General features: G+C 35.0%; 3 protein-coding genes across 3 annotated transcripts; all 3 read left to right on the forward strand.

Annotated features, from left to right (window-relative positions):
- The first annotated feature begins 4,912 nt into the window (after positions 1-4,912).
- Positions 4,913-5,488, forward strand: LOC136036814 (E3 ubiquitin-protein ligase ariadne-1-like). The gene has a single exon (XM_065719145.1). It carries the CDS (start codon positions 4,913-4,915, stop codon positions 5,486-5,488), a length of 576 nt encoding a protein of 191 aa, XP_065575217.1.
- Positions 5,489-8,938: 3,450 nt separating this feature from the next.
- Positions 8,939-9,370, forward strand: LOC136036815 (E3 ubiquitin-protein ligase arih1-like). The gene has a single exon (XM_065719146.1). It carries the CDS (start codon positions 8,939-8,941, stop codon positions 9,368-9,370), a length of 432 nt encoding a protein of 143 aa, XP_065575218.1.
- A 4,608-nt stretch (positions 9,371-13,978) lies between these two features.
- Positions 13,979-15,481, forward strand: LOC136036816 (E3 ubiquitin-protein ligase arih1l-like). The gene has a single exon (XM_065719147.1). It carries the CDS (start codon positions 13,979-13,981, stop codon positions 15,479-15,481), a length of 1,503 nt encoding a protein of 500 aa, XP_065575219.1.
- The last annotated feature ends 5,060 nt before the right edge of the window (positions 15,482-20,541 follow it).

The following is a 20,541-nucleotide window of genomic DNA, read 5'->3' on the forward strand; positions in this document are numbered from 1 at the left end:
GTCTGTCGAGTGACGTCGTGTTTGTCCGCATATGACGTCTGAATTATTTCACACTAATACAAAAGAAGAAAAAAAACTAAAAAAGGTAAAAACTACAAAAAAAACTAAAAAGAAAAAAAAACTAAAAAAGCTAAAAAACTAAAAAAAACTAAAAAAAGGTAAAAAACTAAAAACTAAAAAAAACTGAAAAAACTAAAAAAAAAACTAAAAACTAATAAAAAAACTAAAAAAGCTAAAAAACTAAAAAAACTAAAAAAAGGTAAAAAACAAAAAAAAACTAAAAACTAAAAAGAAAAAAAAACTAAAAAAGCTAAAAAACTAAAAAAAAACTAAAAAAAGGTAAAAATCTAATAACTAAAAAAAAACTGAAAAAAATAAAAAAAGGCAAAAACTACAAAAAAAATAAAAACTAATAAAAAAACTAAAAAAGCTAAAAAACTAAAAGAACTAAAAAAAACTAAAAAAAGGTAAAAAACTAAAAAAAACTAAAAACTAAAAAAAAGGAAAAAACTGAAAAATAAAAGAGAAAAAGAAAACTAAAAAAATATGAATAAATATATATAAAAATAAGTTGTTTGTGGGTTATGTCTGTCTGTCTGTCTGTCGAGTGACGTCGTGTTTGTCCGCATATGACGTCTGAATTATTTCACACTAATACAAAAGAAGAAAAAAAACTAAAAAAGGTAAAAACTACAAAAAAAACTAAAAAGAAAAAAAAACTAAAAAAGCTAAAAAACTAAAAAAAAAACTAAAAAAAGGTAAAAAACTAAAAACTAAAAAAAACTGAAAAAACTAAAAAAAAAACTAAAAACTATTAAAAAAACTAAAAAAGCTAAAAAACTAAAAAAACTAAAAAAAGGTAAAAAACAAAAAAAAAACTAAAAACTAAAAAAGAAAAAACTAAAAAAAAGGAAAAAACTGAAAAATAAGAGACAAAGAAAACTAAAAAAGTATTAATAAATATAAAAAATATAAATATAAATATAATATAAATTAGCAATCAACAAAGCACCGAGACACAAATGACGACCGGGACACAGGGAGTATAAATGACGACCAGGACATAAGTAAAAAAAAAAAAATAAAAAAACTAAAAAAATGGTAAAAACTACAAAAAAACTAAAAACTAATAAAAAAACTAAAAAATCTAAAAATCTAAATAAACTAAAAAAGAAAAAAAAGAAAAAAGGAAAAAAATAAAGGAGAAAAACAAAACTAAAAAACGAATGTATATACAGACCGGGACACCGGGATACAAATGACGACCGGGACACAGGGAATATAAATGACGACCGGGACACAGGGACACAACTACAATGGGGACGCCGCGGGGCACAGGGGGATATAAATGACGACCGGGAGAGCGGGACACAAGGAATATAAATGACGCCCGGGACACTCAAAGAGAAATCACAGACTGGAACACCGGGACACAAATGACGACCGGGACACAGGGAATATAAATGACGACCGGGACACAGGGACATAACTACAAAGGGGACGCCGGGGTGCACAGGGGGATATATAAATGACGATGGCGACTCAGGGAATGGTCGATTAGCAATCACCATCAACAAAGCTCAAGGGCAATCATTAGAATCATGAGGTATAGATCTGAATACGGATTGTTTTCCCATGGACCATTATATGTTGCATTTTCAAGAGTCGGTAAACCTGAAAATCTATTTATATGCACAGACAATGGGACAGCAAAGAATGTTGTATGTTCGATTAGCAATCACCATCAACAAAGCACCGGGGCATTGTGGTTCGATATATGGAATAATGGCTATATCAAAATTTCGATCGAATCTATTTGCGCAAGGAAGGTGTGTGGTGAGGGGGCTAGCTGCCCTCCTATCACTTTTGACTCTTAAGATGAAACTAGAACTTTCAATTTCCAATCAAATGAGCCCCCTCCGAAGTTTATGCAACCTCCCATTTCATAAAAACCTAATATTTGAGCATAACTTACATTTGCTCTCGAAATCTGGGGTAGGGGTCTGGGTTGTGTTGACACGAAGTTTTTATTATCTGATCGTTGGACTGTTTGATACGAAATGTCTATCTCAAAATTTTGATCGGATGCATTTATAGAAGAGAGAGCTTGGGGGCCTAAATGTCCTCCAATCACTTTTGACTCAAAAATGAGACTATAACTTACAATTTCCAATCAAATGAACTTCATCTTAAGTTTGTACGACCAAACCTTCCATAAAAACCTTACACGTCCCTGGGTCATAAATTGCCGGGTCATAACTTGCCTTTCCCTCGGGGGGTGTTGTGTCGACCCCAAAGTGTTTGTTCTCGGATCTTTAAACTATTTTGAATATAATGACTATCTCAAAATTTTATTTGGATGCATTTGGAATGAAAAGAGAGTGGGGGAGCTTGTTACCCTCTGATCACTTTTGCCTCTTAGAAAGGGCGCCAAAAATTTGGATTTCTAATCAAATGAGCACCCTTTAAAGTTCGAACGACTACCCCTTCCTAAATTTATCTTGTAAATCCTAAATAAGATCCTAAATTTATCTTGTAAAATTTGAACTCTTTTAAAACTTGACAACATCAGTTTATATACTTGCCTCAATATGATTTCAGTTTGATTTTCTTTTAGTCCTATTTATTTCGTATTTCATGCTTTTAATTATTCCTAACTTCGTAGTTAATTCGTTTCGCATCTGTTCTTTTTCAGCTCTTTCCTGTTTAAGTTGCTCTTCCATTACTTTCCTTTTTCCTGTAAGACATTGTTGTGAAAATAGCAGATATTCAATTATGAGCTGAGCTAGGCGGAATAACTTTGAAACATTTGGATTTAAGTCTTCTGCATACAACGTTCTTAATGTTTTCTTGGAGTAAGTCCAAATCTACTGAGTAGATTATCAAGCTGATATCCATTTTTGCTGTAGAAGAAAAGACATGATTTAAATTGGAAAGCTATCGATGTAACCTACGGTAGTTTCTGCGATAGATATTTGCATACCACGTTCTTTATGTTTTCTTAGAGCAAGTACAATAGAAAAAAAGGTATGATTTAAATTGGAGACCTATCGATGTAACCTAGGGTAGTTTCTTCGGTAGATATGTGCATACCGCGTTCTTTATTTTTTCTTGGAGGAAGTCCAATAGAAAAAAAGATAGGATTTAAATTGGAAAGCTATCGATGTAACCTAGGGTAGTTTCTACGATAAATGTTTGCATACCACGTTCTTTATGTTTTCTTAGAGCAAGTACAATAGAAAAAAAAAGATATGATTTAAATTGGAGACTTATCGATGTTGCCTAGGGTAGTTTCTTCGGTAGATATGTGCATACCGCGTTCTTTATGTTTTCTTGGAGGAAGTCCAATAGAAAAAAAAAGATATGATTTAAATTGGAAAGCTATCGATGTAACCTAGGGTAGTTTCTACGATAAATATTTGCATACCACGTTCTTAATGTTTTCTTAGAGCAAGTACAATAGAAAAAAAAGATATGATTTAAATTGGAGACTTATCGATGTAGCCTAGGGTAGTTTCTTCGAAAGATATGTGCATACCGCGTTCTTTATGTTTTCTTGGAGGAAGTCCAATAGAAAAAAAATGATTTAAATTGGAAAGCTATCGATGTAACCTAGGGTAGTTTCTTCGGCAGATATGTGCATACCGCGTTCTTTATGTTTTCTTGGAGGAAGTCCAATAGAAAAAAAAGATATGATTTAAATTGGAAAGCTATCGATGTAACCTAGAGTAGTTTCTACGGTAAGTATTTGCATACCACGTTCTTTATGTTTTCTTGGAGTAAATCAAAATCTACTGAGTATTATCAAGCTGATATCCGTTTTTGCTTTTGAAGAAAAGACATGATTCAAATTGGAAAGCTATTGATGTAACCTTGGGTAGTTTCTACGTTAAAATATTGAAGTAGAAATGATAGGGAATTTTTTTTTTTTTTTCAATTCTATAACAAAGGTGTCCTTCAGTGTGGACGTTTCCATGCGTAATTAAACAACTGAAATTATGTAAATATGCAAAGTGAAACTTTGCATAATTCGTGTTTATTGCTTTGAACTCTTGCTAGCCTTGCATTTAGTCCTTTATTATTTATTTTCTAGTTTGAAGAGAATGAAAGTATATAAAAACGAATTTAAGGCAATAATTTTTTTTCTCTATAATAAGAAGGAAAAATTTTGTTTCACTGATAATAATGATATTTAGTAAAAGAGGAAAAAAACAAAGGGAAAAGAGTGAACAAATAACCTAGACTAAATATGAAAAAATAAACGCTATACAAAACAAATTGAGGAAAACACATATGGTAATAACATTATCTAGGATATTATTTTTATATTAATAATAATTTATTTGCACCCAGTATAAACAATAAGGCAAAAGTGGAGTAATGACATACAAGAGGAAAAGAGACCAAAGTAAAACAAAAACCGGCGCTAGTTCAAGGTAACAATTAAATATAATAATAAATCTGACTTCAGTAATTCCAATCATTTTGATTAAGTTTTGATGACGTATCAAATCTCAATGACGTGTTAATCTTGATGATATACCCCAAATATTCTCAATGTAACATATTTGGAGGGAAAACCAATAAAAATGTTTCCCTTGTTTATCTTGAGAAACTAAAAGATGCAAAAAAAGCTGCATAAATAGTCTATCTGTCTCCAGAAAAAGAAATTAAAAATTAAAGTAAAACAAGCTGGAAAACAATTAATCATATGAACTAGCACAGTCAATATAAAATGCTACTGCCTTCTCTATCTATTATTTTCATCTAAGTTACAGAATATAAATATGAAACATTGTAGTTATCCTGATTGTGGCAGGACGAGTAACTGTGTTAATTCAAATGATTCACAGGGTTTTCCTCAAGGGCTCATGTTGAATCACCCTTTAAAAAACAACCAATTAAGCATGCTATGAATAAGCTTAGTAAAGAAGATTTGCAGTTGGAATACTGTGGTATCTGTATGAATGCGGAGCCTTCGAACAATATGGGTAATGCTGAGTGTGGCCATCGGTTTTGTCACAACTGCTCATGTGAATATTTATCCTTAAAAATTGTAGACGAAGGAGTTAGTCAAACGGTTCAATGTCCTACATTCAAGTGTGGTATTTCCTTTGACGATACAACTGTGTTAGATTTAGTAAAAGATTCTAAAGTACTCTTGAAATACCACCAACTTATAACCAACAGCTTTGTTGAGTGTAACATGTTTCTGCGATGGTGTCCAGGAGTTGGTTGCAATAACGGAATTCGGCTTGACGATTTTAGTTCTCTAACCGTGCGATGCAATTGTGGCAAGATTTTCTGCTTCAAGCGTGGCCTGCTCGGTGGTCATAGTCCAATCAGCTGCTCTATCTATAATCAGTGGATTAAAAAATATAATGATGAAAGTGAAACTCTTAATTGGATTGGTGTGCACACAAAACAGTGTCCGAAATGTTATGTATATATAGAAAAAAAATGGAGGTTGCAACCAAATGGTGTGTAAAAGGGTTTCTTGTTGTCATGAATTTTGCTGGGTATGCCGTAAGCCTTGGAGAAATCTTGCCTCTTCAAATCACATGTGTGAAGGTGATTTTTATGACAAATATATAATTCAGATGCAGAGCTTAAAATTGGAGGCCAGTACCCTTCATTCAGCTATCGAAGAGAAAATGGGAATAATGATGAGTTTTAAAATGTTGGGTAAAACAATTGAAAAGGCACTAGTTGAGCTTCGGCAATGTCGAAGAGTGCTGATGTTTGCTTATATTTTCTGTTATTATGTGAAAACAAACAATTTGAAATACATTTTTCAGGAAAACTTAGCTGATCTAAGTAATGCGACTGAACGCATATCCGGATATTTGGAACGAGGTTTCTCTGATGAAATAAATAGAGTCCCAATATATGTCAAGGATTTAATGCAATACTGTTATTCAAGACGCAAAAAATTAGTTCAATATGTTGAAGACGGTAACAGCAATGGGAGTTGGGAGTATATGATAAATATTAATTGATAATCTCGGAAAATATGAATAAACGCAAAGAGCAAACACAACGAATTCAGGTTAAGGCAAAAAGAAAACATACAACTAAGGAAAAAGATCCCCCACTGTTAATTTCTGGTGGAATGTACGTCGAATCAGGTGCAAAGGGTGTCGAATCAGGTGTAAAAGGTGTCAAATCGGGTGCAAAGGGCGTCATTTCCAGTGGAAAGGGCGTCAAATCGGGTGCCACGGGAGTCGTTTCCGGTGGAAATGGCGTCAAATCGGGTGCAAAGGTGTTAAACCTGATTAAAACATCAGGCTGCAGAAATCCTGGATTCGAGTAACAGAATAAACAAACTAGTCCTTCGCAGGCATATTGTTTTTTTTCTTGATCTTCTTAAACATTGAAGGCACCACAATAGCGCCTAAGAAAACAGCTACAAAGTGTGTTTTAAGGGCGTTCATTTTTCCTATGTAAAACATTCCATTTATCATAAAAAAGTTAGTTTGAATAGTTTTGTGATAAATAACGGGAAAAAGGGAAAGCATAAAATTTTAGGCTGACAGAAAAAAAAGTAATGATAATAAACGGCTTTTACAAATAATAGTTAAAATTATAGTTCAATGCAATAAAATCAAGAAAAGTAAAAAAAAAAATAGAAGCAAAGAAAATTCATAAAATATCTCAGACAGGTAGTCTCATAAACCAGACGAAAGTTATTAGTGCTTGTCCTTACAAATCTTTCGCTATTCCCTCCATGCAACAATAACAATAACAATAAGACAAAAGTGGAGTAATGAAATACAAGAGGAAAAGAGACCAAAGTAAAAATAAAAAACATGCGTAAGTACAAGGCAACAATTAAAATTAATAATAAATCTGACTTCAGTAATTCCAATTATTCTGAGTAGGTTTCGATGACGTATCAAATCTCAATAACGTGTTAAACTTGATGAAATACCCCAATTATTCTCAATGTAAGATATTGGGAGGGAAAACTAATAAAATGTTTCCCTTGTTTATCTTGGGAAACTAAAAGATCCAAAAAATCCTCACAAATAGTTTGTCTGTCTCCAGAAAAAGAAATTAAAAACTAAAGTAAAACAAGCTTGAAAACAATTAATCATATTAACTAGCAGAGTCAATATAAAATGCTATTGCCTTCTCTAACTATTATTTGCATCTAAGTTACACAATATAAATATGAAATATTAGATGTTGGGGTGGCGCTTCGCGCCACCCCAACATATATATATATATATATATATATATATATATATATATATATATATATATATATATATATATATATATGTTTTAACTACGTAAAACTTGCGAATATACAACATTGTTTGCTGTCCCATTGTCTGTGCATATAAATAGATTGTCAGGTTTACCGACTCTTGAACATGCAACATATAATGGTCCATGGTAAAACAATCCGTATTCAGATCTATACCTCATGATTCTAATGATTGCCCTTGAGCTTTGTTGATGGTGATTGCTAATCGACCATTCCCTGTGTCGCCGTCGTCATTTATATATTCCCCTGTGCCCCCCGGCGTCCCCGTTGTAGTTGTGTCCCTGTGTCCCGGTCGTCATTTATATTCCCTGTGTCCCGGTCGTCATTTGTGTCCCGGTGTCCTAGTCTGTAATTTCTCTTTGAGTGTCCCGGGCTTCATTTATATTCCTTGTGTCCCGGTGTCCCGGTCGTCATTTGTATCCTGGTGTCCCTGTCTGTATATACATTCGTTTTTTAATTGGTCTTTTTCTTAGTTCTTAGTTTTTTACCTTTTTTTTAGTTTTTTTAGTTATACCCTCATGATTCTAATGATCGCCCTTGAGCTTTGTTGATGGTGATTGCTAATCCAACATTCCCTGTGTCCCCGTCGTCATTTATATATTACCCTGTGCCCCCTGGCGTCCCCGTTGTAGTTATGTCCCTGTGTCCCGGTCCTCATTTATATTCCCTGTGTCCCGGTTGTCATTTGTATCCTGGTCTGTATATACATTCGTTTTTGAAATGGTATATGATGAAATAAATTTTTATATTTTTCCCCTTTTTTTCTTTTTTAGTTTTTTTAGTTTTTTAGCTTTTTTAGTTTTTTCATTAGTTTTTAGTTTTTTTTTCTTTTTGTTTTTTTTGTAGTTTTTACCGTTTTTTTGTTTTCTTAGCTTTTCTTGCTTATGTCCTAGTCGTCATTTATACTCCCTGTGTCCCGGTCGTCATTTATATTCCCTGTGTCCCGGTCGTCATTTGTATCCCGGTCTGTATATACATTCGTTTTTGAAATGGTATATGATGAAATAAATTTTTATATTTTTCCCCTTTTTTTCTTTTTATTTTTTTTCTTTTTATTTTTTATAGTTTGTTTTTCTCCTTTATTTTTCATTTTTTTTCCCTTTTTTTTTCTTTTTTAGTTTTTTTAGTTTTTAGCTTTTTTAGTTTTTTTATTAGTTTTTAGTTTTTTTTCCTGTTTAGTTTTTTTGTAGTTTTTACCTTTTTTTTAGTTTTTTTTAGCTTTTCTTATGTCCTGGTCGTCATTTATACTCCCTGTGTCCCGGTCGTCATTTGTGTCCCGGTGCTTTGTTGATGGTGATTGCTAATCGAACATTCCTTGTGTCCCGGTTGCTTTCTCTTTGAGTGTCCCGATCGTCATTTATGTTCCCTATGTGCCGGTGTCCCGGTCGTCATTTGTGTCCCGATGTTCCGGTCTGTAATTTCGTCAGTCGAAAACATGACGTCCGTCAACACACAAACATGACGTCACCCGACAGACCCACATACACACAGACAACTTATTTTTATATATATAGAAGATAGATAGATTGATAGACTACATGTTGGGGTGGCGCTTCGCGCCATTGTAATCATCCTGATTGTGGAAGGACGAGTAACTATGTTAATTCAAATGAATCACAGGGTTTTGCTGAAGATAAATAGGAGGTAGACTTTATACATAACCATATGTCGTCTGATGAGTCTGATGACAGAGAGGACGAATCAGAAGAAGTTGTTGCGATAAGCCCGTCAGAGGAGCAGTCTGACAGCTATGAGGTTTTGACGCCTGAGCAAATTGTTAGATTTATGTCTAAAGTTATTCGAGAAACTAACAGCTTCTTACAGTTGCCAAAAACAACCACTAGAACTATCCTCCACGGTTTTAAATGGAACATTGAGAATCTATTGGAGCGTTACTATGATGGGAATCAAGACAAAATATTCCAAGAGGCTCATGTTGAATCACCCTTTAAAAAACAACCAATTAAGCTTGCTATGAATAAGCTTAGTAAAGAAGATTTGCAGTTGGAATACTGTGGTATATGTATGAATGCGGAGCCTTCGAACAATATGGGTAATGCCGAGTGTGGCCAGTGGCCATTGGACAGTAAGACTTAAAACGAACAGAAATTATTCCGTATACGAAAGGGGTCATCCCATCCTCAACACCTCGCTCTTTACGCTAAAGTTTGACTCTTTGTCACGCTTCTACTTTTTAAAACAGTAAAGAACTTTAGCGTAAACAGCGAGGCGTTGAGGAGGGGATAACCCCTTTCATTTATGGAATGATTTCTATTCCTTCTAAGTTTTATGTCCTTCCTTACTTGCAGTTAAAAAAACTTATTTTTATGTTTAACTAGCTGTTGGGGTGGCGCTTCGCGCCCCCCCCAAACCCCCCCCCCCCGCGCGCGTAAGTCGTTACGCGCCATATTAGTTACGCGCCATTGTAGTTGTGTCCCTGTGTCCCACCTGTGAATATAGATAGATTTATATATGTGTTTCAAACTACGTAAAAATTGCGAATATACAACATTTTTGGCTTTCCCACTGCTGGGAGCTTTCCGTTTCCAATTGCCAGCAATTGATCTGAAAATGTTTGACCAGAGTCATCGTTTTGCAATCGGACACGCATATTTGTAGTTAATTTTAATATTTTTACGTGTGCCCATAAATTAGAATTTTTCAGGCAAGCATTCATTTCGTCTGCAGGAGTTAAACTACGTAAAAATTGCGAATATACAACATTCTTGGCTTTCCCATTGTCTGTGCATATACAAAGCCGTATGTACTAATAATGACGTCATATGCAAACGCTCTTTTTACAAACAAACAAAAATGCATACACACAACTCGTTGTTATATAGATAGATATAACAACGAGATTTAACAACAAGATACAATACAAATTAACTGGGTAAAACTTGCGAATATACAACATTCTTCGCTGTCCAATTGCCGCGGCATATAAATAGATTGTCAGGTTTACCGACCCTCGAACATGCAACATACAATTGTTCATGGGAAAAACAATCAGTATTAAGATCTATACCACATTTTTCTAATAATTGACCTTGAGCTTTGTTGATGGTGATTGCAAATGCTAATCGAATTGGGAATTGCAATCTTTTAAATTGAAAAGGTAGATCCGTTGGAATCATGGGAATGCGAGGAATAAGAACAGCCTCACCCTCAAAAGGCCCCGTCAAGATTGTGGCCTCTATTAGGTTTTCCATTGTTTTTTTTTACGGCAAGTCGCGTGCCATTGCAAAGCTTTGGTGGGTTGATATTTCTTAAAAGTATTATTGGTACGCCTATTTTTAGTTCTAGCACGTGTGGTGGAAACCCTGAAAGATCTATGGAATTTAAAAATTCAGATGGATAATTAACCGCTACATTTGGTTCCAAAACTGTGTCGACTGACTTGTAAAGGACTGTCTGGTCTCGAATCTTGGTCAAAACAATATTGTTGATTTCGTGGACGTCTATATTTTTGGGTGCGAGAATCGCTCTTTCACTTAGCCATTTATTATTTTTATAATTTTTTAGAATATTCGGAAATACTTTTTCAATCAATTCATTTTTGGACGTCACTAAATTACAGAAATCAGCAGGTAGTTGTATACGTCCTGAAATTGAGTCTACTGGGAGCTTTCCGTTTCCAATTGCCAGCAATTGATCTGAAAATGTTTGACCAGAGTCATCGTTTCGCGATCGGACACGCATATTTGCTGTTTTTGTGATTCCTCGGCACGCCTTCTTTTTTCACTTTCTCTTTTAGCAGCAAGTCTGCTTTCGCGTTGCTCTGGTAGTTCCTCGGCACGCTTTCCGTTCTCTCTTTCTCTATCAGCCTCAAGCCTGTTTCCTTGCTGTTCTTTTGATTCCTCGGCACGCTTTCTTTTCTGACTTTCTGTATCAGCAGCAAGTTTTTGGTATAGACTCTTTGAGCATCTTCATCGGCTTTTGCCATTGTAAGTTCATCAGTCATTTTATACTTAAACATTAATAGATTTCTACGTGAACATATATGTCTTAAATATCTTTAATGACGTCACCGTCATAGAAAAAATTACGACAACTAACTTCATGACGTCAGTCGACACAGAAACATGACGTCACCTGACAGACACACAGACAGTATTAATGCTAAAGCCAAGGTTCAAACCTGGAGCCTCTCGGACCTAGAACCTGAAACATAACGCTTTACCAACTCAGCTACTTCGGCTTGAATACATTCGTTTTGAGCAGCTTCCTCGGGTGTTGCCATTGTAGGTTCTTCAGTCATTTTACAATTAGAAATTTCTCTTTCAACGGTCTTCTTACAATTAAAAATTTGTCTTTGAACGATATTCTTAAATACCTGTGTCCTGGTCGTCATTTATATTCCCTGTGTCCCGGTCGTCATTTGTGTCCTGGTATCCCAGTCTGTAATTTCTCTTTGAGTGTCCCGGTCGTTATTTATATTCCCTCTGTCCCGGTCGTCATTTGTGTCCCGGTCTGTAATTTCTCTTTGAGTGTTTTTTCTTTTTAGTATTTTTTAGTTTTTTACATTTTTTCTTTTTTCAGTTTTCTTTTTCTTCTTTATTTTTCAGCTTCACTATGAAATACATATCGCCGAACCTTTGTTTTTTTAACTAAAATCTGGTAGGCATTGATGACCTTATCCAAATCAAAATCCCAAACCCAATCATCATCGCTATCATTTTCAGTTTTGATATGTTTTGACTCTCGCTGTCCAGGTGGATCGTCATCTAACTGCGCGGTTTTGCGTTCTTTAGCCTCAAGCCTGTTTCCTTGCTGTTCTTTTGATTCCTCGGCACGCTTTCTTTTCTGACTTTCTCTATCAGCAGCACGTTTTTTGGCATAGACTCTTTGAGCATCTTCATCGGCTTTTGCCATTGTAAGTTCATCAGTCATTTTAAACTTAAACATTAATAGATTTCTACGTGAACATATATGTCTTAAATATCTTTAATGACGTCACCGTCATAGCAAAAATGACGACAACTAACTTCATGACGTCAGTCGACACAGAAACATGACGTCACCTGACAGACAGACAACTTATTTTTATATATATAGATAGATTTCTTAAATTTATCTTATAAAATTTGAACTCTTTTAAAACTTGACAAAATCAGTTTATGTACTTGCCTCAATATGATTTCCGTTTGATTTTCTTTTAGTCCTATTTATTTCGTACTTCATGCTTTTAATTATTCCTAACTTCGCAGTTAATTCGTTTCGCCCCTGTTCTTTTTCAGCTCTTTCCTGTTTAAGTTGCTCTTCCATTACTTTCCTTTTTCCTTTAAGACATTGTTGTGAAAATAGCAGATATTCAATTATGAGCTGAGCAAGGCGGAATAACTTTGAAACATTTGGATTTAAGTCTTCTGCATCAAATTCTTTTTCAAGGCTGCAGCATACAACGTTCTCAATATTTTCTTGGAGTAAGTCCAAATCTACTGAGTAGATTATCAAGCTGATATCCGTTTTTGCTGTAGAAGAAAAGACATGATTTAAATTGGAAAGCTATCGATGTAAGCTACGGTAGTTTCTACGATAGATATTTGTATACCACGTTCTTTATGTTTTTTAGAGCAAGTACAATAGAAAAAAAGATATGATTTAAATTGGAAAGCAATCGATGTAACCTATGGTAGTTTCTACGGTAAATATTTGCATACCACGTTCTTTATGTTTTCTTGGAGTAAATCAAAATCTACTAAGCATTATCAAGCTGATATCCGTTTTTGCAGTTGAAGAAAAGACATGATTCAAATTGGAATGCTATTGATGTAACCTTGGGTAGTTTCTACGTTAAAATGTTGAAGTGAGAAATGATAGGGAAAGAATAAAATTTTCTTTTTCAATTCCATAACAAAAGTGTCCTTCAGTGGGGACGTTTCCATGTGTAATTAAACAACTGAAATTATGTAAGCAAAATGAAGCTTTGCATAATTCTTATTTATTGCTTTGAACTCTTCCTAGCCTTGCATTTAGTTTCTTATTACTTATTTTCTAGTTTAGAGAGAATGGAAGTATATAAAACGAGTGTAAGGCAATAAATTTTTTTTCTCTATAATAAAAAAAAAATTCACTGATAATAATGATATTTAGTAATGGAGGAAAAAACAAAGGGAAAAGAGTGAGCAAATTAACCTAGACAAAATATGAAAAAAAATGAAAAAAACAACGCTATACAAAAACAAATTGAGGAAAACCCATATGTTAATAACATTATCTAGGATATTGTTTTTTGTATTAATAATAATTTATTTTCACCCAGTATATACAATAAGACAAAAGTGGAGTAATGAAATACAAGAGGAAAAGAGACCAAAGTAAAACAAAAACCTGCGCAAGTTCAAGGTAACAATTAAAATTAATAATAAATCTGACTTCAGTAATTCCAATCATTTTGATTAGGTTTTGATGATGTATCAAATCTCAATGACGTGTTAATCTTGATGATATACCCCAAATATTCTCAATGTCACATTTTTGGAGGGAAAACTAATAAAAAAGTTTCCTTTGTTTATCTTGGGAAACTAAAAGAAGCAAAAAAAAATCAGCACAAATAGTATATCTGTCTCTAGAAAAAGAAATTAAAGACTAAAGTAAAACAAGTTGGAAAACAATTAATCATAAAAAAAAACTATCACAGTCAATATAAAATGCTACTGCTTTCTCTAACTATTATTTGCCTCTAAATTACAAATTATAAATATGAAAGATTGTAGTTATCCTGATTGTGGCAGGACGAGTAACTGTGTTAATTCAAATGATTCACAGGGTTTTCCTCAAGAAGAATTGGGGGTAGACTTTAAAGATATCCAGCTGTTGTCTGATGAGTCTGATGATGGAGAGGACGAACCAGAGGAAGAGGACGAATCAGAGGAAGACGAATCAGAGGACCAGACTGACAGCTATGAGATTTTGACGCCTGAACAAATTGTTACCTATATGACTAAAGTTATTCGAGAAACTAACAACTTCTTACAGTTGCCTGAAACAACCACTAGAACAATCCTCCACAGTTTTAAATGGAACATTGAGACTTTATTGGAGCGTTACTATTATGGGAATAAAGACAAAATATTTCAAGAGGCTCATGTTAAATCACTCGTTAAAAAACAACCAATTCAACCTGTTATGAATAAGCTAAGAAAAGAAGATTTGCAGTTGGAATACTGTGGTATCTGTATGAATGAGCAGCCTTCGAACAAAATGGGTAATGCTGAGTGTGGCCATCGGTTTTGTCGCAACTGCTTATGTGAATATTTATCCTTAAAAATTGTAGACGAAGGAGTTAGTCAAATGGTTGAATGTCCTATATTCAAGTATGGTATTTCCTTTGACGGTACAACTGTGTTAGATTTAGTAAAAGATTCTAAAGTACTCTTGAAATACCACCAACTTATAACCAACAGCTTTGTTGAGTGTAACATGTTTCTGCGATGGTGTCCAGGAGTTGGTTGCAATAACGGAATTCGGCTTGACAATTTTAGTTCTCTAACCGTGCAATGCAATTGTGGCGAGATTTTCTGCTTCAAGTGTGGCCTGCTCGGTGGTCATAGTCCAATCAGCTGCTCTATCTATAATCAGTGGATTGAAAAATGTAATGATGAATTTGAAACTCTTAATTGGATTGCTGTACACACAAAACGGTGTCCGAAATGTTATGTATATATAGAAAAAAATGGAGGTTGCAACCAAATGGTGTGTAAAAGGGTTTCTTGTTGTCATGAATTTTGCTGGGTATGCCGTAAGCCTTGGAGAAATCTTGCCTCTTCAAATCACATGTGTGAAGGTGATTTTTATGACAAATATATAATTCAGATGCAGAGCTTAAAATTGGAGGCCAGTACCCTTCATTCAGCTATCGAAGAGAAAATGGGAATAATGATGAGTTTTAAAATGTTGGGTAAAACAATTGAAAAGGCACTAGTTGAGCTTCGGCAATGTCGAAGAGTGCTGATGTTTGCTTATGTTTTCTGTTATTATGTGAAAGCAAACAATTTGAAAGACATGTTTCAGGACAACCTAGATGATCTAAGTAATGCAACTGAATGCCTATCCGGATATTTGGAACGAGGTTTCTCTGGTGATGACCTAAATAGTGTCCCAGCAAAGGTCAAAGATTTAATGAAATACTGCTATTCAAGACGCAAAAAATTAGTTGAACATGTTGAAAACGGTAACAGCAATAGGTTTTGGGAGTATAGGTAAATATTAATTGATAATCTCGGAAAATATGAATAAACGCAAAGAGCAAACACAACGAATTCAGGTTAAGGCAAAAAGAAAACATACAACTAAGGAAAAAGATCCCCCACTGTTAATTTCTGGTGGAATGTACGTCAAATCAGGTGCAAAGGGTGTCGAATCAGGTGTAAAAGGTGTCAAATCGGGTGCAAAGGGCGTCATTTCCAGTGGAAAGGGCGTCAAATCGGGTGCCACGAGAGTCGTTTCCGGTGGAAATGGCGTCAAATCGGGTGCAAAGGTGTTAAACCTGATTAAAACATCAGGCTGCAGAAATCCTGGATTCGAGTAACAGAATAAACAAACTAGTCCTTCGCAGGCATATTGTGTTTTTCTTGATCTTCTTAAATATTAAAGGCACCACAATAGCGCCTAAGAAAACAGCTGCAAAGTGTGTTTTAAGGGCGTTCATTTTTCCTATGTAAAATATTCCATTTATCATAAACAAGTTAGTTTGAATAATTTTGTGATAAAGAACAGGAAAAAGGGAAAGCATAAAATTTTAGGCTGACAGAAAAAAAAGTAATGATAATAAACGGCTTTTACAAATAATAGTTAAAATTATAGTTCAATGCAATAAAATCAAGAAAAGTAAAAAAAAAATAGAAGCAAAGAAAATTCATAACATATCTCAGACAGGTAGTCTCATAACCAGACGAAAGATATTAGTGCTTGTCCTTACAAATCTTTCGCTATTCCCTCCATGCAACAATAACAATAAGACAAAAGTGGAGTAATGAAATACAAGAGGAAAAGAGACCAAAGTAAAAATAAAAAACATGCGTAAGTACAAGGCAACAATTAAAATTAATAATAAATCTGACTTCAGTAATTCCAATTATTCTGAGTAGGTTTCGATGACGTATCAAATCTCAATAACGTGTTAAACTTGATGAAATACCCCAATTATTCTCAATGTAAGATATTGGGAGGGAAAACTAATAAAATGTTTCCCTTGTTTATCTTGGGAAACTAAACGATCCAAAAAATCCTCACAAATAGTTTGTCTGTCTCCAGAAAAAAAAAATTAAAAACTAAAGTAAAACAAGCTGGAAAACAATTAATCATATTAACTAGCAGAGTCAATATAAAATGCTATTGCCTTCTCTAACTATTATTTGCATCTAAGTTACACAATATAAATATGAAATACTAGCTGTTGGGGTGGCGCTTTGCGCCACCCCAACACCTAGCTGGTGTTGCCTTAAGCCTTGGAAAAATGGTGCCTCTTCAATTCACATTTGTGAAAATGATGGAAAATTAGCAATAGAAGAAAAAATTGAGGTAGCAAAAAGTACTGCAGAGCAGCAATCTTTCGACCGCGCACGCTATCTGATTTTTTATGAAAGCTATATAATTCAGATGCAGAGCTTAAGACTGGAGGCCAATACCCTTAATTCAGCTATCGAAGAGAGAATTGGAATAATGACGAGCCTTTATATGTTGGCTGAAGCAGAATATCTTAAAAAGGCACTGGTTGAGCTTCGGCAATGTCGAAGAGTGCTGATGTTTGCTTATGTTTTCTGTTATTATGTGAAAGCAAACAATATGCCAGACATATTTTAGGACAACCTAGTTGATTTAAGAAACGCAACTGAACGCCTATCCGGATATTTGGAACGATGTTTCTTTGATGACCTAAATAGCGTCCCAGCAAATGTCAAAGATTTAATGTAATACTGTTATTCAAGGCGCAAAAAATTAGTTCAACATGTTGAAGACGGTAACAGCAATGGGAGTTGGGAGTATATGGTAAATATTAATTGATAATCTCGGAAAATATGAATAAACGCAAAGAGCAAACACAACGAATTTAGGGCAAAAAGAAAACATAAAATTAAGGAAAGAGATCCCCCACAGTTATTTCCTTTGCAATGTGCGTCGAATCAGGTGCAAAGGGCCTCATTTCTGGTGGAAATGGCGTCAAATTGGGTGCAAAGGGTGTCGTTTCCGGTGGAGATGGTGTCAAATCGGGTGCAAAGGGCCTCATTTCCGGGGGAAAGGGCGTCAAATCCGGTGCAAAGGGCCTCATTTCCGGTGGAAAGGGCGTCAAATCGGGTGGAAAGGGTGTTGTTTCCGGTGGAAATGGCGTCAAATCGGGTGCAAAGGTGTTAAACCTGATTGAAAAATCAGGCTGCAGAATTCCTGGATTCGAGTAACAGAATAAACAAATTAGTCTTGCGCAGGAATATTGTGCTTTTCTTGATACTCTTAAACGTTAAAGGCACCACAATAGAGCCTACACCTACAAAGTGTGTTTTAAGGGCGTTCATTTTTCCTATATAAAATATTCCTTTGATCATAAACATTTTAGTTTGAATAATTTCGTTTCAAAGAAAGGGAAATAGGGAAGCATCAAATTTCAGGCTGACAAAAAAAGTAATATCATTAAATGGCTTCTAAAAATAATAGTTAAAATTATAGTTCAATGCAATAAAATCAAGAAAAGTAGAAAAAATTGAAGCAAAGAAAATTCATAAAATATCTCAGGTAGTTTCATAACCAAGTGAAAGACATTATTGATTGTCCTTACAAATCTTCCGCTATTTCCTCCATGCAACTTATACAACTTTGGAAAATATCTTGTATTTCTCCTTGAGCCTTTTGAAGCATCAAATTTTCAGAGTTTCCCCTGGTTCCCGCTGCTGCGTCAATTCCGACAAGATTTTTGTTTCTGACGGAACAGACTTACGACAGAATCGGATGGAGGTTCACAAAGAAACGCAGACTTTATGTTGCTGCGACAAACTCTAGAAGAATTCAAATCAGGTTCTCAAACCGATTTTTTTTTAATTTTTATTTTTTAATTATTTGTTTTTTTAATCAGAACAACGCATACAATTTGTCGTATGAATTGAAATTATTCAACGCATCCGACTTTGCAGCAAAACGGATGGTTTTGTGTCGGTTGTCGCACGATTTGTGTCATGTTTCGCATGTCGCTGCATTTTGCACAAATCACAGCAGTGAGAACAAGGAGTTATACACAAACATTGCCATTAAATTTGCTTCCAATTTTCCAGTCTTAGTTTGAAGACCTGTCTTTCTATTCATCTTAATTACGGAAAGGTTTTATAAAAGACCTAATATAACACTATAATATAATAATAAAAAATCATAAAGTCTGATAAAAATACCTTCGGTGTGCATGCCCCTCCCAAGGGTCGTGAATAATGCAAATAATCAATGATTCAAACATGGTTTTTAATATGAAAAAGAGTGGGGCTTGATTGATGTTAGATGAGTTGTTGGCTAGAAATTTTCTGGTGTCGTTCTCTGGATCACATGTCATGGTTGCAACTGAGATTGCATCTTAGTAAAGAGCGAAAAACGGGTGATATGAACAGGAATTTTAAAGAGTGTTATAGAAAGCCGGAAAAATTGTCGTTTGAAAATGATTTGGGTTTCAAATTGACTTTTGGATATTTGTATTTATTGAGACTGATGGATATTTGCGCAATACTGGAAAAAATGATAGCATAAATGAAATAAATGGATGGTGAAAGAAATTAATAATTAAAATTTGAACTGAATACAAATTGTTTCCAAACGAAAGTCAATTTGAAACTGATGGGGATAGCTGTTCTTTTTGGCTAATTTTAATAATAAAAGTTTATTGCAGAAAAAGTTGCGATAATTTTGAAATTGAACCTAAAACGCCACAATAATATTAAGGGGTTCATGCACATACAAGACCTTTTTATACTATTGCTCGTAACCAGTGCCATGGAGCTGCCAGCTGCCTTAACGTTTATTCGCGCCATTATGCCGCACCAGAGAATGGGTCCAAGCTCAAAATACGGAGGACGCAGTGTTAGTCAGGTTTCTAGAATGATTTTGAGCGTACGTACATGCCTTGAACTATTAGACTACTTCCTAGCGCCCTTTTTTATTTGAATGCATTTCTGATAATAGCCTTTATATTTTTCTACTATCTTCTTTGTTACGGTTTAGGGTTTGAAGTCTCAGTTTGAATAAAAACGGGAAAGTGCAAATTCAAGTAGACTTGGTTGGAAGAGACAGATGTGACGGGACGCCAAAAGAAAGAGTGGTGGGGAGCCGTTCCGGGAGATCTGTTCTCTTTCTACTGTTCTATCCTCAATACTTCGCATGTCTGCCATAAGGCTCTTACGCTTTACTGCAACACCCCAGAACTGCTGACAAAGCATGCTACCATAATCAGCTTCGTTTCTCGGTAGCATCTTCCATAGAGAGGGGCGAACCAGCAAAACTGCCCATGCACTTAGGTGCTTATCTAGTGCGGGATGAAACAACAGTTGTAGAAATTACATGGGCTCTGAAGATGATGGAGTCTGACTATCCTGGGAAGTCTGCAGACGGAATAGCAGATGTATTTGGAAAAATGTTCAGAGATGCAGTGGCAAAGTTTTTCTTCGGGCGAACTAAGTGTGCTTATTTTTTAACGGAAGCTCTTGGACCCCATTTCCGGAAGATTACCTTTGATGAAGTCGACAACATTTATTATGTTGTCGAGCTTAACAAAACTACAAACTCAGAAAGTAAGAAAGAGCTCAAATGATGATCCGATTCTGGTCCGAATAGATGAAACGAGTTGTAGAAAGTGGCTGAAGTCATAAATAGCCAGAACGATCGATGAAAATGGTTTATCTATCCCGAAAATACTAGTGCTAATTTGTTACGGTACGAACGTGAACAAAAAACTTCTCCGACTGATTGTCAGTGAAAAACGTGAATTGACAATTAGCGAAGGTCTCCTTGATACATTTGGTATCACCTACAAGATACATTTGGTACCCTACGCTTTTTGGAAGGGTTTGCAGGAAATCGACGAAAGTTGTTCCGATCTGATCATCCAAGGGTAGTACTTTTTTAGTGGCTGGCTGGCGAAATAATGAGACTTCGGGAAGATTCGGCAGAAAAATGGCGTTCCTATGTTTCGGCTTTTGAAAGATGTATCCACCAGATGGTTAACAATAGGACCTGCCGCTTCTAGACTAAGGAAAGAGATCATCTGGCTGATCAAACAACCGATCATGAAAGCAGAC

The sequence above is a fragment of the Artemia franciscana genome, chromosome 16 (assembly GCF_032884065.1).
Source record: "Artemia franciscana chromosome 16, ASM3288406v1, whole genome shotgun sequence".
NCBI classification, from domain to species: domain Eukaryota; kingdom Metazoa; phylum Arthropoda; class Branchiopoda; order Anostraca; family Artemiidae; genus Artemia; species Artemia franciscana.